The sequence below is a fragment of the Antechinus flavipes genome, chromosome 2 (genome assembly GCF_016432865.1).
Source record: "Antechinus flavipes isolate AdamAnt ecotype Samford, QLD, Australia chromosome 2, AdamAnt_v2, whole genome shotgun sequence".
NCBI lineage: Eukaryota > Metazoa > Chordata > Mammalia > Dasyuromorphia > Dasyuridae > Antechinus > Antechinus flavipes.
In genome coordinates this window covers 258,522,605-258,544,590 of record NC_067399.1, presented here as the reverse complement: position 1 = coordinate 258,544,590, position 21,986 = coordinate 258,522,605, and the positions used below count along the sequence as shown (strand labels likewise).

Below are 21,986 nucleotides of genomic sequence, written 5' to 3'. Positions count from 1 at the left end.
GATCATAGCTTCCTGGTAATCCAATAATTCTTAAATTATCTCCCCTAGATCTACTTTCCAGGTCAGTTGTTTTTTCCAATGAGATATTTCACTTTTTCTTCCATTTTTTACCATTCTTTTTATTTTGTTTAATTGCTTCTTCATGTTTCATGGAATCTTTTAACTTCCCCTTGCCTAATTGTAATTTTTAGGGAATAATTTATTTAAATGAGCTTTTGTGCCTTATTTTCCATTTGGCCAATTCAAGAGTACCTCTTTTTTCATGTGGCCAGTTCTGCTTTTTAAAGAGTTCTTTTCAATAGATGTTTGTGCCTCTCTTACCTGTTCTGTCTATTATGTCTCTTTCAAGGTGTTATTTTTTGTGCCTCCTTTACTAAGCTATTAACTCTTTTTTCATTACTTTCTAGTATTACTAATTTCTTTTCCCAGTTTTTCCTCTATCTCTCTTAATTGATTTTAAAAATATCTTTTGAGTTCTTTTGAGGCTTCAGAACAATTCGTGCTTTTCTTTGAGGCTTTGCATATAGTTACTTTGATTATGCTGTCTTCTTCTGAATTTGCATTTTAACCTTCCCTATCACCATAGTAATTTTTTGGTTTGTTTGCTAATTTTTCTAGCCTATTGCTTGACTTTTGACTTTATGTTAAAGTTAGGCTTTACTTCTGGGATGGAAGGAGTACTGTCCCAAGCTTCAGTACTTTTGTGCTACTATTTACAGAGTGAGTTATGGGGGTCTGTAAGTTTTTATTTCTTCTAGGTTAGTATGTTTTGAGCAGATATGTTTTTATTCTCTTCTGGTCTATGCTCTGATCTATGATCAACCATAAGCACCCTTTTCTATCCTGGAACCGTGATCAGAGTTTCCATTCCTCTTTGGCCTCCACCTCTAGTGTTCTCATGCTCTTCCTTGCTCTGGGCCTGCAACCCAGTTTTATATATAAGCAACGCAACAGAATCATGCATTCAGTGTCATCAAAGGAATCCCTATAATCTCCTTCTGATCAGTTGTCCAATCCCTTTCTGGACTGTGGGTTGACAGGTCTGGAAGCCACTGCTGCTGCTGCTGATTTGGTTATTTCCAAGGCTTACTGGTTTGCTGGGACAGGGCCTACTCTGGTATAGCTTGCACTAGACTGTGCTCCATTCTCCCCCTGGTGCAACAGACCTTTTCTGCAAACTTTTGGAGTTATCTTGGTATGGAAAATTGTTTCATCCCATCCTTTTGTGAGTTTTGCCATTCTAGAATTCATTTTCAGTCATTATTTAAAGTTGCTTGGAGGTGAGTCCCTGCCTTTTTTCACCATCTTGGCTCTGTATCTTCCAAATATGGCTTTTATATCTAAAGCAGAGATAGTCAAAAATAGAGTAAGAAAACAACAAATCAATATCACTAATGAATATTGGTGAAAATTTTTAAATAAAATTTTATCAAGGAAACTACAGCAATATACCTATATATTATGTGATTGGGCTGGATTTATACCAAAAAGTTATAACTGATTCAATATCAGGAAAATTGACTATTATTAATACTAAGAACAACAAAAATTATATAATATCAATAGATTCAAAAAAAATCTTTTGATAAGATAATAGAACATGGTATTTAGATTTTTTGAAATAGATTTTTCCTTAAATGTGACAAGTAGTATCTAAAACCAAGAGCCAATATTATCTGAAATGGCAAAAGCAAGCAAACAAATAGATGCATTTCCAGTTAATGATAAAGGGTAAAGCAAGGATGGCCATTATTACTCTTACCATTCACTATAGTCCTAGAAATGTTAGCAATAGCCCTAAAACAAGAAAAATAAATTTATGGACTAAACATAGGCAAAGAGGGAAAAATCATCTCTTTTTACAGATGATAGTATACTACAGAATCCTAGCAAGTCCACTAAAAAACTAATGAAAACAATAACTTGAGTAAAGTTGTAGAATATAAAATAAAACTGTACAAATCATCACCAATTATGTATATTGTCCATAAAACCTGGCATTAAAAGATAGAAAAATTCCAGTTAAATTTACTATAAAAATATAAAATAATTAAGAGTCTTCTTGCCAAGATGCACAAGAACAATATGAACACCATTAAAAAATATTGCAAAGAGATCTAAATAATTGGAGAAATTCTAATTGTTCATAGGTAGGCCAAGCCAATGAATAAAAATGACAACATTTTCTAAATTAATTGCTTACTCAATATCAATACCAATCAAACTTCCAAAGAATTAATTACTTTAAGGAGCTAGAAAAATATGGCAAAATTCATCTGGAGGTACAAAAGGTCAGGAATATTTAGAAAATCATTGAAAGGAACTGGGAAGGAAGAGGTGGAAGCATTACCAGATCTCAGATTATACTACAAAGCAATAATCATCAAAACTATTGTTTTGAATATTTAGTTTCTTGACCTGTAAAATGAAAGGAGTTGGACCTTTAAGGTGCTTGCCAACCTTATTGAATATTGTATTGAATAAGTATTGAATAAGTAATAGAGAAGTTGATCATTAAAACCCATTAAGTATACAATATACAAAGTGAATGAGTATATTAGCCTAATATCTGTTTGATAAACCCATATACCTCAGCAATTAGAGCAAGAACTCACTATTTGGCAAAAGAAAGGTAGGAATAAAAAGAAAGAAGGAAGGGAAGGAGGGAAGGAAAAGGATGGAAAGACAGAAGGAAGGAAGGAGAGAAGGAAGGAGGGAGAAAGAAAAAGAAAAGAAATGTTGGGAAAATTGAAAAGCAGAAACATATCTCATGTTTCAATATGAGCTACAAATAGGTACATGACATTGACATAAAGAGTGACATAAATTAGAAGAACAAGGAAAAAATTATCCAATGTATGGATTTTGGAAGAATTCATAAGCAAACAAGAGAGAAAGAATTGCAGAAGATAAATTAAAGCAGTTTTAATTATAAAAAATTTAAAAGTTTTTCCACAAATCAAACCAGTACAGCTACAAATACAAAAGAAGCAGATGAATGCAGAGGGGGAGTGGGAAATTTTTGTTGTTTTGTTATCAGGTTCATCTGGTCTTATTTCTTATAAGTTGTCATTTCTAAAATATATGAAAAATTGATTGAAATTTAGAAGACAGCAGAATAAAAAATAAAAGCTGTTTCCCAATTAACAAATGGTAAAAAAAAAAAAAAAAAATTAAAAATTTTCAGTTTTCAAAAGAAGTCCAAGCTAATGGACTTCTTTTGAAAACTGAAAATTTTTAATTTTTTTTTTGGAGTAGGGAAGAGAACTAATTAACAAATATTTGAGAAAGCCTAATTAGAACAACTCTGAGGTTTCAGCTCACATACATCAGATTGGCAAACAAAAGGAAAAATAACAAATGTTTGCATAGCTGTAGGAGAAAAGGGAAATTAATGCTTTGTTAGTGAAGCTATGAATTGGTGCCGCCATTCTGGAAAGTAATTTGGAACTCTGCTCAGAAGCCTGTAATGACCTAGCAATATTTTTATTAGGCCAGTACACTAAAATGATCCAAGAACTAGGAAAAAAGGATCATATGTACAAAAATTTATAATAGCTTTCAAAAAAGTTAGATTTTGGCTTTTTTCAATCAGTAAAAATTAGCTTTCTCATTTTTCTATCCCAATCCCCTTCCTCAAATTAAGAACTAAAGAAAAATAAAACTTCGATTATCTACATTAACAGTCAGTCATAATAAATGTCCATATTAGCCATATCCACCCCCCCAAAAAATTGTTTCATTTTGTTCTCTGAGTCCTTTAATTATCAGGAAGCAGGTAGCATGTTTTGTCATTATTCCCTTTCACTAATCATAGTTCATCATTAAGCTGAGAAAAATACCAATTCTTTCAAAATGATTTGCCTTTACCATATTTTTGTCATTGTAAATTATTCTCCTGATTCTGTTCACTTCACTCTGTGTTAATTCACATAAATCTTCTCAAATTTCTCTAAATCATCTCCTTCATAATTTTTTATAGCACAGTGGTATTCCATCCCATTTATACATCATAATTTCTGTTCTATAATTTATGAGAATCCCCTCAAATTCCCATTCTTTGCCGCTCCAAAAGAACAAAACTCTCTCTCCCTTTAAGATACCTTACCTCTAATTTTCCTTCTCCTCTACTTTTCTCCAGTCTTATCTCATTGCTTTCCTCCTAAATATTCTATTGAATAATTTTTAACATGCCTTGCTTGCTTACTCTGTGTCATTACTTATGTTATTCCTATTCCTGGAATGTCTTCTGTCCCCTGTTTTTCCTGTTGAATTCTTACTCATCTGTCTTAACAACTGCAATTGCTAATACTTCACAAAGGTCAACATCAGAAACAGCTATGATTTTTGTCAATAGAAATAACAATGGGGTCAGCTAGGTGGCTCAGTGGATAGAGCACCAGCCCTGAAGTCAGGAGGACCTGAGTGCAAATATGATCTCAGACACTTAACACTTCCTAGCTGTGTGACCCTGGGCAAGTCACTTAATTCTAGTGGCCTCAATGCAAAACCACAACCAAAAAACCAAACAATGAAAAAGTTACATTATTGCATTTTGCCACTAGAACCTTCACAACCTAGAACTTGAAGTTAATTCATTTTATCTGTATTATTTCTTTCTGTTTACCCTGCCTCTCATTAGTATATGAGCTCTTTGAGATTACAGTCTGGCTTATTTTTCCATTTGTATTTTATACTTAACACAGTGCTTTGCACAATTTTAATTCTTATAAATTTGACTTTGTTCTCTCAATATTTTAGAATTGAAGCCTTTATCAGAAGCTTTTGGTTCTGAAAGATTGTTTCCCAGCTTTCTGCTTCCCTTCTAATTGTGACCACATTGGTTTTGTTTGTCCAAAACCTTTTTAATTTAATGTTACCAAAATTATCCATTTTGCATTTCATAATATTCTCTGTTTCTTGTTTGGTCATAAATTCCTCCCTTCTCAAAGATCTGACAATAAACTATTGCTTGCTTTCCTAATTTGCTTATAGTATCACCCTTTATATCTAAATCATGAACACATTTAAACTTTATCTTAGTATATAGTATTATATATTGATCTATGTTTAGTTTCTGCCACACTATTTTTCAGTTTTCCCAGCAATTTTTAGGAAATAGTGAGTTCTTATCCCAGAAGTTGGAATCCATAGGTTTATCAAAACAGTAGATTACTGTAGTCATTAACTGTTGTGTCTTGTATACCTAATCTATTCCACTGATCTACCACTTTATTTCTTAGCCAATGCCAAATAATTTTGATAACTGCTGCTTTATAAAATAAATTTAGATCTGGTAGGGGTAGGCTGCCTTCCTTTGCATTTTTTGTCCATGAATTCTCTTGATATTCTTGACCTTTTGTTCTTCCAGATGAATTTGTTGTATTTTTTCTAGTTCTATAAAATATTTTTAACATTTTGATTGGTATGACACCGAATAAATAGACTAATTTTGGTAGAATTGTCATTTTTATTATATTAGCTGGCTTACCCATGAGCAATTGATATTTTTCCAGTTGATTAGATCTGACTTTATTTGTATGGAAAGTATTTTATAATTGTGTTCACCTGTTTTCTGGATTTGTCTTGGCAGGTAGACTTCCAAATATTTTGTATTGTATAGTTATTTTAAATGGAATTTTTCCCTCTTTCTCTTGCTAGTAAACTTTCTTGATAACATCTAGAAATGCAGATGATGTATGTGGGTTTATTTTATATTTTGCAACTTTACTAAAATTATTAATTGTTTCAAATAGTTTTTTAGTTGATTCTCTAAGTATATCATCATATCATCTGCAAAGAGTGGTAGTTTTGTTTCCTCATTATCTGCTCTTAATTCCTTCATTTTCTTTTTCTTCTCTTATTGCTAAAACTAAAATTTCTAGTACAATATTGAATAGTAGTAGTGATAATGGGCAACCTTATTTCACCTTTGATTTTATTGGAAAGACTTCTAGTTTGTCCCAATTACATATAAGGCTTGCTGATGGTTTTAGATAGATGCTTCTTATCATTTTAGGGAAAACTCCATTTGATCCTGTGCTCTTTGGTGTTTTTAAATAGCAGCGAATCTTGTATTTTTGTCAATTGCTTTTTATTCATCTATTGAGATAATCATATTATTTCTTTTAGTTTTGTAATTGATATGTTCAATTATGCTTATAGTTTTCCTGATATTGAATCAGCCTGTATTCCTGATACAAATTCCAATTGGTTTCAGTGTATTATTCTAGTTATAATTGCTGTAATCTCTTTGTTAATATTTTATTTAAAGTTTTTTCACCAATATTCATTAGGGAAATCGGTCTATAATTTTCTGTCTGTTTTGCCCTTTCTGGTTTAGATATTAGCACCATATTTGTGTCATAAAAACAATTTGGTAGGACTCCTATTTTTCTAAAACGTTTATATAATATTGGAATTAATTGTTCTCTAAATGTTTGGTAGAATTCACTTGTAAATCCATTTGGCCCTTGAGATTTTCTGTTAAGGAGTTGACTGAAGGCTTGTTCAATTTTTTAAAAATAGGTTTATTTAAGTCTTATATTTCCTCTTCTGTTAACCTGGGGCAATTTATATTTTTGTAAATATTCACCCATTGCAATTTGATTGTCATATTTATTGGCATATAGTTGGGCAAAATAGCTCCTAATATTATTGGTTTAATTTCATCTTCATTGGTGGTAAGTTCATCCTTTTCATTTTTGATACTGGTAATTTGGTTTTCTTCTTTCCTTTTTCTAATCAAATCAACCAAATTAATCAAAGTTGTATCCTGTTGTTGTTGTTTTTCATAAAGCCAGCTCTTAGTTTTATTTATTAGTAGAGTTCACTAGTTTTCTTTCAATTTTATTCATCCTTTGATTTTCAGAATTTTTCATTTGCCATTTAATTGAGGTTTTTAAAAATATGTTCTTTTTTTAGTTTTTTAAGTTCCATGCCCAATTCATTGATCTCCTCTTCCTCTACTTGATTTATTTAAGCATTTAAAGATATAAAATTTTCCCTAAAAACTGCTCTGGCTGCATAATATAAGTTTTGGTATGTTGTCTCATTAATTGTAATTCTCTTAGATGAAATCATTTCTATGATTTGATGTTTCACCCATTTATTCTTTAGGATTAGATTATTTAGTTAATAATTAATTTTTTGTTCTTTTTCTCCATAGCCCTCTTTTACATATAATTGTTATTACATCATGATCTGAAAAAGATGCATTTATTATTTCTGCCTTTCTGCATTGATTGTGAGGTTTTTATGTTCTAATATATAATCAGTCTTTGTGTAGGTGCAATACACTGCCAAGAAAAAAGTATATTCCTTACTAAAAAGGCCTCACTGGTGGCCCACTAGCCAGTGCCAAGTGGTCTTCATTGCTGATCTTTGCTGTAATTAAGATCCTTCTTCTAGATTTCCTGAACTTGTCTACACTGGGATGAACTTTTACCCAAGTGAGACAGACATTTTCTGAAGTCCTTCTAAATTGTTAAGCTGGAAAATTATTTCACTCCTTCTTTCACTCCAGAATCCACTGAGAAGCTTGATTTAGTGTTGTTTCTGAGAAGACTAGGGAGAATGCAGGAAACTTCCTGGCTTCTCTCTGCCATCTTAGCTCTGCTCCCTAAAAATGCTTTTTCATTCATCTATTTATCTGTGTATACCTCCTATCTTCCTGCTAGACTGAATGTAAAATCAGGCAGAAACCACATTTTACCTAAACTTTATATCTCCCCCAGCTCTGCAAATGAACAAAAAACAATAAAGGACTAAACAAAGATAATGTGTTTGAATTCTAATATGGGGAGATTACATATATATGTCCTCTAGGAGCTCTATTACCAAGGGTTATAGAGGGAATCTAAAATTAGACAGAAGATCTCCGGAAAGAGCTCACCAATGGCAAAAAGGGGCCATCATGCTGGAGGGCAGTCACTAGGCACTGATGGAAGTTCCAGGGCGAGAAGATAGTTCAATTTTGGTGGAAAAGTCTGAAGAGACAGAAGCATAGATGGAAGTGAAATGAAATAGACTTCACCAAGAGATCAAGATAGGAAAGAGAAGAGAATGTGGGAGGATGCCTGGGAAGTAACTAAGTAATTAAGGGAATGAAGGCCACAGGGAAGATCAAGAGTAGAGTTAAAAATCGTATGGAATAAGAAAGAAAGGAATGGTAAAAGATTATGATCAAGTTAAGAAATTTAGTTCTTGAATATAGAAGTGTAGTACACTTGTGGATGATGACAAGATCAAGGCTATCACCGTCTCTCCATGTAGCTAAGGTGGAATGAAGGAGTAAGTCATGAGAATTTAGTAGACTGAAGAACTGGTTAAGCTAAGGTATTTGAGGGGGCTTCATTATGTTATGTTGAAGTCACCTAGTATGGGACCAGGAATTGACAGAGATGGGAGATGGTGGGAAGGTGGATAGAAAGATTGAGTCAGTCATTGAATTTATTGAAGAAGAAAGAAACTTATCTTAAGGGACAAGATAAATAGGATAAATATATATATTTTACATTATAAATATAAATATTATTTGTATATTTAGGATAAATAATAACTACCAGGATAAGATAAGTTGATAAATTTGGATAGTGTAAACTTCAAACTTCAAAATAGATATTGCTGGTTGATTGTGATAGAAGAAGAATCTGGAAGTATAAATGGGGAATAGGAAATATCCTGCTTCTCTTAACGTAACTAGTGAGTCAGGAATAAAATGGAAAGTTTAGCCACAGTTAGAAATAATGGAAAGGGAAGTAGTGTTATCAAGAAGAAGCTAAATTCAGCAAAAAGATGAAAGTCGTGAGAAAGGAAGAAATAAGTTCTTTAATTCTAAAACAGGGGTTCTAGAAAGTGATAAGAAGATATGGGAAACTGCAGGGAGAGACAGGGTTAAAGTGGAAGAAAATAAAGGAACAGGGGAATAGGGTGTTTGTACATTGTCAGTGGTGGGAAGATGCTCCAAAGTAGAGGGTCATAGAAAGAGTATGTTTATTGTTGGTTGTTTAGTCACTGCCTAGAGTTCTCATGGAAGCTGGCAAGCTGTAGTGGTGATTATCATCCATGAAGTTTGGGTAAACCACTCATGTGACTAGTGACATTTCCATATAAGCAGAGCATTTCTAGCCAAACGTTTCAGTGACTTTTGTTACATATTCAATTATATTCTCCAAAGGTAAAATATGATGATTTCTTAATGCTTTATTCTCCACAAGAAAAGCTTAACATTTTAGTGGAATTCTTGAACTTTTCTAGAGCCTCTTCTTCCCTACTTCAGGCCTGATTTCACATGAACAAGGCGAATCTAATTGTGGTGACTCTTTCCACATTAACTACCTGAAACCTTAGCTCTTTAGTAGATTACAGCTTGTGGCTTCTGAAGTGCCTGTTAATGGAGTTTTATCAAAACTCATATGTCTTGGAGATGAGACACATCTCTTATCTTGAGCCCTTTGCCATGGTTAAGATGAGATTTTTTTCTCCACTCTGGGGATATTAGCTACTCCTAACTCTAGCTTATATAAAGCTCATTAAGGTTACTGATATCTGGTGTTAAAAAAAAACATAGTTCTGAAGTGTGCTTTTGACAGCTCTGAACACTTGCCCTGTTCTCTTCCAGAAAGGCCTGATTTCTTCTGTACCTCCTACTTTGGCACAGCCCATGCTGACCTTCAGAGTTCACATTGTGTGTAGTTGGGAGCCTTGATATATACCATCCTCCTCCCCCCTCACTCCTCCACCCCCTTACCTCCCACTACGTTCCCTCTCTATGCCAAGCCTGATCAGTAATAGCAGGGAAGGCTAGAGAAACTAGAACTGCTTGAGACCATAAAAAAATCTCTTCATTGTGCAACTTTTGGCCTAAAAAAAAAATGAGAAATGATGTAAGATTTTAAACCCTCTAGGATGTAAAGAAACTTGCTAACTTTCATGGCTATTCTCAAAAAGAAAAAATTTCCCATCCTTCATACCACTTTCCCCAATGCAGATTTCGTCTCTTGGATGTTGCATTTCGTTGCACAATCTCCCAGTCTTAAATTCTAGATGATCTACTTGTTTCTGAACTATACTGTAATGTCATGTGACCTGAAACAGTGATGTTGATGCCATCATTTTCTTTTAAATGAGCTACCCTTTCCAGGTTATGAAATCAAGGTTGCTAATCTTCCCCAGTTAAAATGCATAACATGAAGAAAGTGCTGGGAAGCAAAGGAACTATCAGAAAGCCTTATCTAGCTTTATCCTCTTCAAATTTGTCTCCTATGCCATTTATTTAGCACACGGTGCGATAACTTCTAGGTGGAGACTAGGATTTTGGAAATTTTTTTCTCATTTAAGCCAGGAGTAAGGTCACCTCTGATAACAGGAAATGAGAAGGCTGTTGGTCCTGTCCTAGTCCTATCTTGTGAGCTGTTCCTTTCCTGATACCCCCAGGTTGCCTGCTTGCTTAGTTTGTTCTTTGCCCTTCAAAGCAACTTGAGGTCTTGTTCATTAGTGCTGACACAGCTCCTCTAGCAGCTCTGTTCCAAATGAATCCTACAATGAGTTTCTGGGCACTGATGAAATATTTTATCCTGTTACCACCACAAGCCCTTCTTTTCCTCATGAATTAGCTATGCATATTTTGGGCCAAGGATGGATGACACAAAGAAAACCTTTGGAACCTTCCCTGGGGACAGTTTCAGAGTCACATATCTGTCAGTCTCTATGACAGACATACAGATGGAACAAGCATTTGATAATTTGCTACTCTGTGCTAGATGTGCTACTAGCTGTGGTATGATTTCCATTGCTACAGTTAAGGGCCAGTAGAGTGCAAACTCTTTTATTGTTAATGACTACTCATTATTTCCCTAGTGACTTGAAGCTACATGAGACATTTCATTAGGAAACTTTTTATTGTGGCATAATCCACAGGAGTAGCAGACAGAGTATTTATTGGTTTTTCAAGCTTTAGCAAGACAGAAAGTAGGCAGGTTGGGATTATAGCACATTGACGGAAATATGCCAGTTGAGAGTTTAGAACATCAGACTGCATCTAAGCACTTTTATCTTTAATGAACTATTTGGCCCTTGAGCCACGTGTGTCCAAAAGCCAAGAGGCACAGTTCTGCCCTTGACTCCTATGTGAGAATGAGGAAACCAAGTACAGGTCAGTTGCTATGGCATTAGAAGTAACAGACACATGACTGATCCCCAAACCCACATCAAGATTCTGGGCATCATTGCTTTCTCAGGAGCCCTTTTTTGTATCCCTCTAACAGAAAATAGATGGAGCTAGTCTTGGAGAAAATTGAATGATCCTTTCTTTGAATCACTCTCTACATACATACACAGCCAGCTTAGCACAAATCTCAAACACTTGATAGGTCTGGCTTCCCTTCTTTCCTTCTGCAGAAGTCTGTTCCTTTTTTGCACATGTCTAGCTGATAACTCTTAAGCTTTATTAGGTGATCTGGCAAAAATAGGCCAGGGACCCTAGAGAATCAACTAAAAAACTATTAGAAGTAATCCAGAACTTTAGCAAATTTGCAGGATACAAAATCCACATAAATCATCAGCATTCTTATACATCACCAACAAAATCCAACAGTAAGAGATACAAAGAGAAATTCTATTTAAAATAACTGTCAATAGTATAAAATATTTGGAAATCTATCTGCCAAGAGAAGGTTTAGGAACTATATGAGCAAAATTACAAAACTCTTTCCACATAAATAAAGTCAAATCTAAACAACTGGAAAAATATCAAGTGCTCTTGGATAGGTCGAGTGACTATAATAAAGATGACAATAATCCCCAAACCAATCTATTTGTTTAGTGCTATACCAATCAAACTCCCAAGAAACTATTTTACTGACCTAGAAAAAATAACAACAAAATTCATCAGGAAGAACAAAAGGTCAAGAATTTCAAACGAATTAATGAAGAGAAAAGCAAATGAAGGTGGCCTAGCTGTACCAGATCTAAAACTGTATTATAAAGCAGCGGTCATCAAAACCATTTGGTACTGGCTAAGAAATAAAGAAGTTGATCAGTGGAATAGGTTAGGTTCACAGAACAAAATAGTCAATGACTATAGTAATCTAGTGTTTGACAAACCCAAATGCCCCCAGCTTTTGGAATAAGAATTCACTATTTGACAAAAACATCTGGGAAAATTGGAAACTAGTATGGCAGGAACTAGGCATAGACTCATACCTAACACCATATACCAAGATAAGGTCAAAATGGGTTTATGATCTAGACATAAAGAATGATATTATAAACTAATTAGAAAAACATAGGATAGTTTACCTCTCAGATCTGTGGAGGAGGAAGGAATTTGTGACCAAAGAAGAACTATAGATCATTATTGATCACAAAATAGGTAATTTTGATTATATTAAGTTAAAAAGTTTGTGTACAAACAAAACTAATGCAGACAAGATTAGGAGGGAAGCAATAAACTGGAAAAACATTTTTACATCCAAAGGTTCTGATAAAGGCTTCATTTCTAAAATATATAGAGAATTGATTCAAATTTATAATAGTTAAAGCCATTTTCTAAATGATAAATTGTCAAAGGAGATGAACAATTTTCAGATGAAGAAATTAAAACCATTTCTAGTCATATGAAAAGGTGCTCCAAATCATTATTGATCAGAAAAATGCAAATTAAGACAATTTTGAGATATCACTACACACCTGTCAGATTGGCCAAAATGACAGGAAAAGATAATGATGAATGTTGGAGGGGATGTGGGAAAACTGGGACACTGATGCATTATTGGTGGAACTGTGAATGGATCCAACCATTCTGGAGAGCAGTTTGGAACTATGCTCAAAAAGTTATCAAATTGTGCATACCCTATGATCCATCAGTGTTACTCCTGGGCTTGTATCCCAAAGAGATCTTAAAGAAGGGAAAAGGCCCCACATGTACAAAAATGTTTGTGACAGCCCTTTTTGTAGTGGTGAGAAACTGGAAAGGAGTGGATGCCCATCAATTGGAGAATGGCTGAATAAGTTATGGTATATGAATGTTATGGAATATTATTGTTCTGTAAGAAACAACCAGTAGGATGAATATAAAGGTCTGCAGAGACTTACAAGAACTGATGCTAAGTGAAATGAGCAGAACCAGGAGATCATTTTACACTCTAACAACATTACATGATGATCAATTCTGATGGATGTGGCCCTCTTCAACAATGAGAGGCTCCAAATCAGTTCTACTTGTTCAGTGATGAAGAGAGCCATGTATACTCAGAGAAAACTGTGAGAACAGAGTGTGGACCACAAAATAGCATTCTTACTCTCTCTGTTGTTATTTGCTTGCATTTTGTTTTCTTTCCCAGTTTTTTTCCCTTCTTGATCTGATTTTTCTTGTGCAGCAAGACAACTTTATAAACGTGTAAATATATATTGGATCTAACATGAATTTTAACATATTTAACATATATTAAACTATCTGCCAGCTAGGGGAGAGGGTGGGGAGAAGAAGGGGAAAATTTGGAACAAAAGCTTATACAAGGGTCAATGTTGGAAAAATTACCCATGCATACGTTTTATAAATAAAAGCTTTGAAAAAAAAAAAAAGAAGAAAGAATAAGCCAGGGAAGCAGCTTGCTAGCTAATAAGGGCACTTTAACTATTCTTTCCAGTCCTTTCAGGATTTGCTTTCCAGGACAATGGTTGTTTTTCTACCCTAATATATGAAGCTGTTCTCTTAAGGGGGATAGGAAACATAGCCTTCATTCAATTCTCACTTTGTTTCTCTTGCTACTCTATAGAGGTTGCTCCCAAGTTGGTATCATCCGGGCCTTGATGGAAGCAGGAATTCCTGTGGATATGACGGGAGGAACCTCAGTTGGATCTTTCATAGGGGCTCTATTTGCTGAGGAGAGAAACTACAGCCAGACAAGGATCCGGGCCAAGCAGTGGGCCTTGGTGAGTGTGCCTAGGACCCTGCTGCTCAAGTAAGATCCAGCAGATGGCATGGTGGCCTGGAACTGAGATGGGAAAGGACAGGGAGGTGCTTGGTATGTTTCTGTCACTGTCTCATAAGTGTGATACCCACTCTTTTGGTGCCTCAGCTTCCCCCAAAGGACCATAATCCTTTTCTTCCCTCAAGGATGTTATGGGGAACAGTGAAATAAAGTCAAAAAGGACTTTGAGCACCTGTTCTTTCCTTTTGCCCTGGTTTCTGACTAGGAGTCTTTTGCTCCTGCAGAGGATTTCCCTTTAATGTAAGTGAGAAGATGAGCCAGGGCTTTACTCTCCAGGCTTCAAAAACACCGTAGTCTAGTACAGAAAGTGAAATGCAAGTAAAGGCTATTATTTCTGGGTGGAAAAAAGTTTTTAAAAATTTAAAAGTGACTGAAAGTGGGCTAGCCATCATTGTAACATGAGGAACTTAGAACTGACAGTGGCAGAGAAGGAATTGATCTGTTTTCTTATTTCTTGTCTCCATTTTTAAAAGATATTGCAGTTTTTAAAGAACAAAACAGAACTTTGATTGAAACTCTTGAGTCAGATCAAAAGTTTCTGTTCTTATTTCAAAGGAAGACAAGAATAAAAACTTTCTTCCTGTTCCAACAAATTGAGTCAATCAAGTCTATTTCTTTCTTGTTCCACATGTTGGGTGGAGTTGACTGGCATGGTTTTAGGAAAGGTCACCAGCCTCCTATTGGGATTATAGCTTGGCATTTCTGCTGATCTTTCAGGGCCAGTTTTCTCTTTTGAAGGATGCACTAGTTATCCCATAGAGCCCCTAAATACTAACATGAAAACAGTTGAAGATTATGAAGAGTGGTTTATGAGCCATACATAACTTCAAAGGGGTAGGATGATATCATATTAGTATGAAGCCCACAATACAGATAAACAATGGGGTATGAACTCTGACTAGTAACCTCCAAATCTACTGAGCTTTTCTCCTTGTATGTTTCTTTTTCAATTTTTTTGTCTTTGTCCATTTTTTTGTCTTTGTCCATTCCTATCTTTATTTCTTACCTTCTTTGTATATAGCTTTGTCTTTCTGTATTTGTATTTCTTTCACATTACCTTTTTCTCTTTTTTTCCCACTATTTTGAGCTATTTTCTCCCTTTATTCTTTTTCTATGACTTTTTTCTTTTTCCTATTTTATTGTGTGTTCTTTTTTTCCCCTTGCTTCTTTAAGTGATCAAAATATACTACTGAAGTAGCCTTTTTAGTATTTAGGATAGTTACCAAATAAAGCTTTCTATATCTGATCTGATCTGGGGAGCAAATGAATAGAAAGTTTTATAGTTCTCTAAGCAAAGAAAAAGCCTATATGAAATTGTTTTTGTTTTTTCCTAAATGATCTTCAGTTTTTTTGTGTGTGTGTTAATGACCACTGAAAATATACAAAAATCTAGCCCCTTTTACAATTATTTTTATGCTAGGCTGAAAATGGAAATACTGTATGTGGACCTACTCACTTGGGGCAGGGAGCCAGCATTCATAGGGCTTATATGTGAGCCTCTGGAAAGTACTGAAGAGATTGGAAAACCCATATTTAGAATTAGTAGCCTATTCTCTCCCCTATCTTGTATTCCTGAAAGGAGCTTCATGCTTAAAGAACCAGGGGAATCAATTTATACAAAAATATTTATTCTCCCCTCCCTGCTCCCTCCTTCCCTCTCTTCCCTCCCCCCACTCTTTTTCTCTTATTTTATGGATGAAAGAAAAAAAAATTACACTGAATCATATGGTACAGCTTGGTCCTTTAAGGTATCCTTAAATGTTTGTCCTCTTAAGCACTGTAATGACCTTTAGCTAGCAATCAAGAGATTCTGACCAAAGCTCCCAAAAAACCCTTTTTGTTAAGAGCTGGAGAGGGAGTGGTATAAATGTGTTAGTCCTGATAAAATCCTGAGTTTCTGCGGCTATTACATTTTTTTTTCCCATCCAGTTTGTCTTCTTAAATCCAAGCAGATTCTCTGACCCCATCTCTATCTCCTTTTTTTTCACACAAGCTGGAGTCTTCAACGGGGGTGATTGAGTGAGGTACAACTTTTATAACTCATTGTGGATTATCCTCTTTTCCTCCCTTCTCCCCACTCTGTGTGCCATCCCTGCTATGCTGTAAAGACCTGGAGATGCCAGAGCTCTAAGTGGAAGCCCAACTTCAAGAGGAATGTCACAGACAGCTTAAAATTTGAGGCCAGTTCTTGCTGCCAAGCCCCTAAAAAACATTATCCTTGCTAAATCTTATTTTTCATCCTCAGCAAAATTGTCCACACATTATTAGGAAATTACTGATCATGATTTGGGTCTAAGAAAAGTTTTCTTGGAAATATAGAGTATCACATGCACTCCAAGTTCTTCATTTGCTATGGTAATTCTCACTCCTGAAGCCTTTCCTAAAATGATAAGGTTCACAGGCCATATGGGTGTGCTTTGCTATGCTGTGAAATGTATTATCTGTCTTCTTTCTACATTCATTGGTGTGGGGAGCCACGGCAGCCAGACAGAATAGAAGGGAAAGAGGGAGGTAATAGAAATTTCTTTTTTGAGTTTCTTTTGCCAGTGTCACTGTTTGGAGAGATACAATGGGGATAACAATATAAAGGTGCTTTCCTTCCCCACAGTTTTATTAATGCCTTTGGGGTTTTTTAATGCCATTCTTTCCCTAATATATCCTCTGCCATAAAAATTTTCCTTGTAATAAAGGAAAAAAAGTTAACTAAATTTGACATAATAGCCATGTCTGTCAGTGTATGGAAAATTTGACACTCATGTTCTCCCCATCCCCATTGAAAGACGGGAGATGTAACAAAAGAAAGTTATGAGGAATCTTATCATACATCCAAGATAGTGATTTCCAGAATAGGCATATTCCTGCTATGTAAATATCTATAAACTATCAGTCTAAGTTATGTTGGTCTCAGTTCAGAAAGCTTTCTACTGCTTAGTTCTTAAAACCATGTGAACATATCCAAACTTGAAGTCATATAAATGAGTGGTTTCAATACAAGGATTTGGACCACTTAATCAACCTTTTATCCCCAGACTGGTTACAAAATTAGCAGCTTTCATTAATTCAGACAACCACATTTCCCAGTAATTCATGCTTCATTCTTCTCTCCTTTTTCAGTGTCTCCCTTAATATGTGCAAGATTCAAATCTCAGCACTGAAGAGATGGAGATGTCCCCTGAAGCAGACAAGGGATATACAGCCCTGTCCTCAGGGAGCTTACAGTGTTTTGGAAATATTAATTATAGGACCAGGAAACAATATAATAAGTGCTGTAGGAAGACGGGAGATCACTTAGTCTGTAATTCCAGTAAATAAAGATACTTATTATACTATTAAGATGGCATTTATTTGCATAATTTTCCCCATTATGTTTTTCCTCTTCCTTAATTCTGAGAAAGAAATACAATATCTTTTTTTCCTATTTACATTCTTCACCTTCAACACAATCATGAGGAAGTTACTTTCTTTCTTGTCCCCTTGCTGATGTTCATATGCTTCCTTTTAGTTTTCCTGCTTTAAACCTGGCTCGGACTCCTGTGATTCCTCAATAGACAGGGCAAGTCTTGAGTGAATTTGTATTTATTCCCATCTGGAAAAGCCTTACTTGGTCACAAGCAGTTTTGTTCCTGCCTTACCCTGAGAGAGGCTGTTGAATTAAGAATACTTGTCTAGAGGGGGCAACGCTAGAAATCTCTCTGTGTCCTGTACTCTTACTTTTCTCTTATACATCAAGCACAAAGCCAGCTACAGATAAAGAGCAATCCAAGCAAAAGAGAGCATGGAATGTTGGTAGGCAGTGGAAGAGCGTAGTAAATAAGCCCTTGTGAGACTGTCCTGCCATGCAGAGAAGAGCAGGAGGTTCTCTCAGATGAGGCTAATGTAGCACTATTCTGTGCTCTCCCAGCTTCATGCTGACCTCAGCTCAGGACAGAATCTTAGGCTACAGGCACCAAGGCCACAGGTCTCCTTCCAGACTGCAAGGAACAGAAATGTCTCTTCTCCCCTGCATTTATTTGCCTTCCTGTCTCCCCCCCAAATTTTACTTTCTCCTCTTCTTACTATTGTGTTATCAACCTTTTTCTCTTCCCGTTTTCTCAAGATATTAGTTTTGCCTTCAGACCCCATTTTAGAGCCTTTCAAGTATGTCTGGCATAAAATGTTGGTGAGACAGTGAGGCTATTTGTGCCCCATCTCTAGTGTATATTAGTGTTTGGCAGAGATTAGATATCTGGAACTAAATGTTGGCTCATTTCTGCATTCTCAAAACCTATCAATTTCTGGAAAAGCTGCCTCTGGGGAATAGGGAAATGATTGATCTAACTTATAGATGGCATTGCTATTGTTTCTAGCTCCTGAATTCTTTTTGCCAGTCCTTATTTGATCTCTTGAGTCCTCAAGACTAGAGTCTTTCTAAGCTGGGAAATAAAAATGGAACAAGTATCAGATGCTTTTAAGCTTATGGCCACAGATGAGTAGTAGGGAACTAACTTTTATGGTAATGGCTAGCCTGGAAGTTAAGGTGCTTGGGTCCTTTTCCCAATTCAATCCATTTTTCTGAGCTGCATTAAATAGCTCACATGGAGTACTAGGCTGAGAGTCAGGAGCACCTGAATTTGGATTCTGCCTCAGACTTTTGTTAATTGTATGATTTGGGCAAGTAATGTCATCTCTTTGGGATCCAGTTTCCTCATCTATAAAATGATGGGACTGGAATCCATGATTAAACTATTTTGCAAAGTGAAGATAATGGCATTATAAATAATCATGAACAAAGTGGATGAACCCAGCCCCTCCTCATCCAGTACTCTATCATTGGGATTTCTCTTCTGAAGGTAAGCAGTCTTCTTGTGCCCTTGGCTCCAGCATAGAGAAGCCTGATCACTCTCAGGCTCACTCCAAAGACTTCCTGTTGTGTTTGCTGAGCATCAGGGTCTTAATGATCTGGAAATGACAGGAAATAGCCTGTCCCATTCCAGCTTAACTAGCCTATAAAGTGGACTTTAGATGGGAAGAGAAACTTTAATTTCTTTGTTTACTATCTTAGCTTACTAAGATTACTTACTTCAGTTAGTTCACTTGATACACATAAGAGTAAAGTGATAAATTTTAACTTTCCTGTCTGTGAAGAATAATTTCTAAATTTTCATAATATAAGTATCATGATTATAGGAGTTGAATTTTCTTTGTGAAACAAAGAAGATGAGGTTAAAGGTGTGGGATCAATCCCAAGAAGATGACTGAAGAATAAGATTGTTTTTAGGTGAAGCCAGTTAGGAAGTTTAGGAAATAGAATGCTGGACCTCTCTTTAGAAAGACCCGAGTTCAAATCCTGCCTCAGATACTTACTAGCTGTTACCCTGAATAATTTAATCTCTCTGAGCCTCAGTTTCCTCATCTATAAAACAAGATTAGGCTTGACCGCCCTAAGATCCCTTTCAGTTTTAAATGATACAAGAGAGTCTGATAATCTCATGCTGCAGCAGTGATCACTTTGCTATGAAGGAGGTAGCACTGATTAGTGGGCAACAGTTCTGGAATAATCATGATTGACATTTTCAACCTGAGTAGCTTCAGAAATAGCCTTTAGTCACTGAAGTTCTAGCTAAGAGTTGGAGGGAGGGTAAAGTGATTAAGTACCTGAATTTCCATAGTGAGGGATTCCTGATTCTTAGCAGTAGCCTCCAGACTTCCTTGCCTCTTTCTTATATGTGGGATCAGCTGGTACTGCTACTAAATACTTTACACTTAGTAGGTGCTTAATCAATGTGCACTGAATTGAATCTAATGGCATAAAGATGTAAGACCATGATTCTCAGCATCTAGAATCCTTAGAAATAAAGGGAAACATGCCAAGATGGATGTTAAGATCACAAGCATCTGCTATGTGAAGATCCATAGACATAACATATTCAAAACAAAGCTTGTTATCTGTTCCTTCAAATCCACCCTTTTTCCTAAGGGCATCAACATCCTTTCAGTCACCTAATTTTACAACTTCAGATTTATGCTTTTCTTTTCCCTCTCCCACATTCTTTGTGTTCTATTTGTGGCTGTATCTTGATGACTTTTCCTCTAAAGCATCTTTCACATCAGTACCTTTCTTCTCAATTGCCCAGCCACCACAGTAGTTATATCCTCACTACTTCTTACCCACTTCTGGTTTGTTGCCATAAACCCTCTCTGCCTCCAGGCTTTCCCTTCTTTCACACAGTTGCCAAAATGATATTCTTAAAGCACATGACTGACCATGTCACTCCCCTGTTCAGGAAGCTCTAATAGCTCCTCATTCCCTCTGTGATAAAAGGCAAACTATTCTGTAGCATTCAAAGCTTTTCACAATCTATCGCCAATCTACCTTTCCAGGATTATCACACGTTTTCTCCTTGAATTTATTCTTTAATCCAGTCAAATTGACCTGTATGCTCGTCCACAAACACAGCATTTTATCTCTTGTCTCTTAGCCTTTGGTTGATCCTTGTCTTTAAAATAGCCTGCCCTCCTCCCAAATAAGATCTTTTCTCCCCAAATGTTAGGAATCTTAAATATTGTCCTTTCCCCCTGCTAGTGCTGTGTAAAGGCAGGAGTGTATGTCTACTGCTGGAATAGCTAAGAGGCATCCCTGGGTACCTTTCCCATTGCTATTGCTTCATATTCCCCCTGCTCCACCATGTATCATAGCTTCATTCTTCACAATAGTATATTAAATCTTCTCTCCTTTATCTTTGTTTGTATTAAGAGCAAAATTAAGTGAAAAATAGGCCTTAATCTGTTAATGATTTTCTTGCTCCTCTCCTAGGATATGACTTCTGTGTTGAAGACAGTGCTGGACCTGACTTACCCAATTACCTCCATGTTCTCTGGAGCAGCTTTCAATAATAGCATCAGAAAAGTCTTCCAAGACAAACAGATTGAGGTTCGGATCACTCTCGGGAAAGCCTGGTTGCGTTGGGGGGTAGTAGAGAGAGCCTGATTGACAGGTCTCCACCTCTGGGGCCCCGAGCTGGAGCACAGCGTCCACACCGGCTCCGTGCAGCACACAGCCCATGTGCAGGGCGCGGGGAGGCATCTTCTCTTCCTTCGGCCTCTCTGTGTGGAGGAGCCGTAGCGACCCTGCCTGCTTGCTCAGCCGGGCATAATTGCCTTCAGAGGCAGACTGCAGGCGACTGCTTTACTAGCTTTACATCCCAGGGACATTTGGTGTCCAACACTTCATGCCAAACCTGACCTTGCTAAAATGGATGTGTATTTACTCTGATTGTAGAGATCGCTCTCCTCATTACCTCAGAGGGTAAATCGGAGAGCCGGTAAAACAGTCAGCTGCCGAGGAGGAACAGAGCCAGGTAGTACTGCTACCGAGCTAGAAGCTGAAGATCCTGTCTTCCATGCTTATTTCCTGGCGCACAGAGACTTGTGCAGTCTGTGGGCTCAGCATGTATCGAGGAAGGAGGAAGACCAGTGTTTAAGGAGAAGGACCGGTTAAGTTTTAGAATTGGGTATTGATCCACCATGACTTCCAAACATAGAGATTTCAGGGTTTGGGCTAGACTGGGCTGTTTTTAGAACAGTGTTAGATAGTCATTCCAGACCTAAAAACCTAAAGGCAAAGCTATGACATAACTGCTTCTCATATAGACCCCCCTGCTGCCATTTAGGGGGTGGGCAGTTATGCTAGTGTTGAGAGTGTGATACTGATGCGACTGAGACCAGGGATTCAGGGGCCATATGATCACCTCCTGGTGACCATGGCCAGAATCTGGTGTCTTGACCCAGCCAACCTTCTTTACATATCGGTCCCAGAAGAAAATAACAGAATAAAGGTGTGGGGGAAAGGTGAAGGAAGAGAACAGTATTGATGGCTTAGTGTAACTTCATCCTAACTACTGGGAAAGCAACTCAGGGCACATGGTTTACCAATTCCCAGGAATAGGGTAATTGCATAAGAAAAAACCTGAAGTGTGGAACACAACATAACATTCTCACTCTCTCTGTTGTTAT

General features: G+C 36.4%; 1 protein-coding gene across 4 annotated transcripts in view; it reads left to right on the top strand.

Moving 5' to 3' along the window:
• PNPLA7 (patatin like phospholipase domain containing 7) overlaps nt 1-21,986 on the top strand; it is a 223,467-nt gene that overhangs the window by 189,123 nt on the left and 12,358 nt on the right. For all 4 annotated transcript variants that reach the window (XM_051976848.1, XM_051976847.1, XM_051976851.1 and 1 more), the window contains 2 exons: nt 13,779-13,935; nt 20,788-20,904. In XM_051976848.1, the coding sequence (XP_051832808.1) occupies nt 13,779-13,935; nt 20,788-20,904 (274 nt within the window). The remainder of the gene's footprint in view (nt 1-13,778; nt 13,936-20,787; nt 20,905-21,986) is intronic.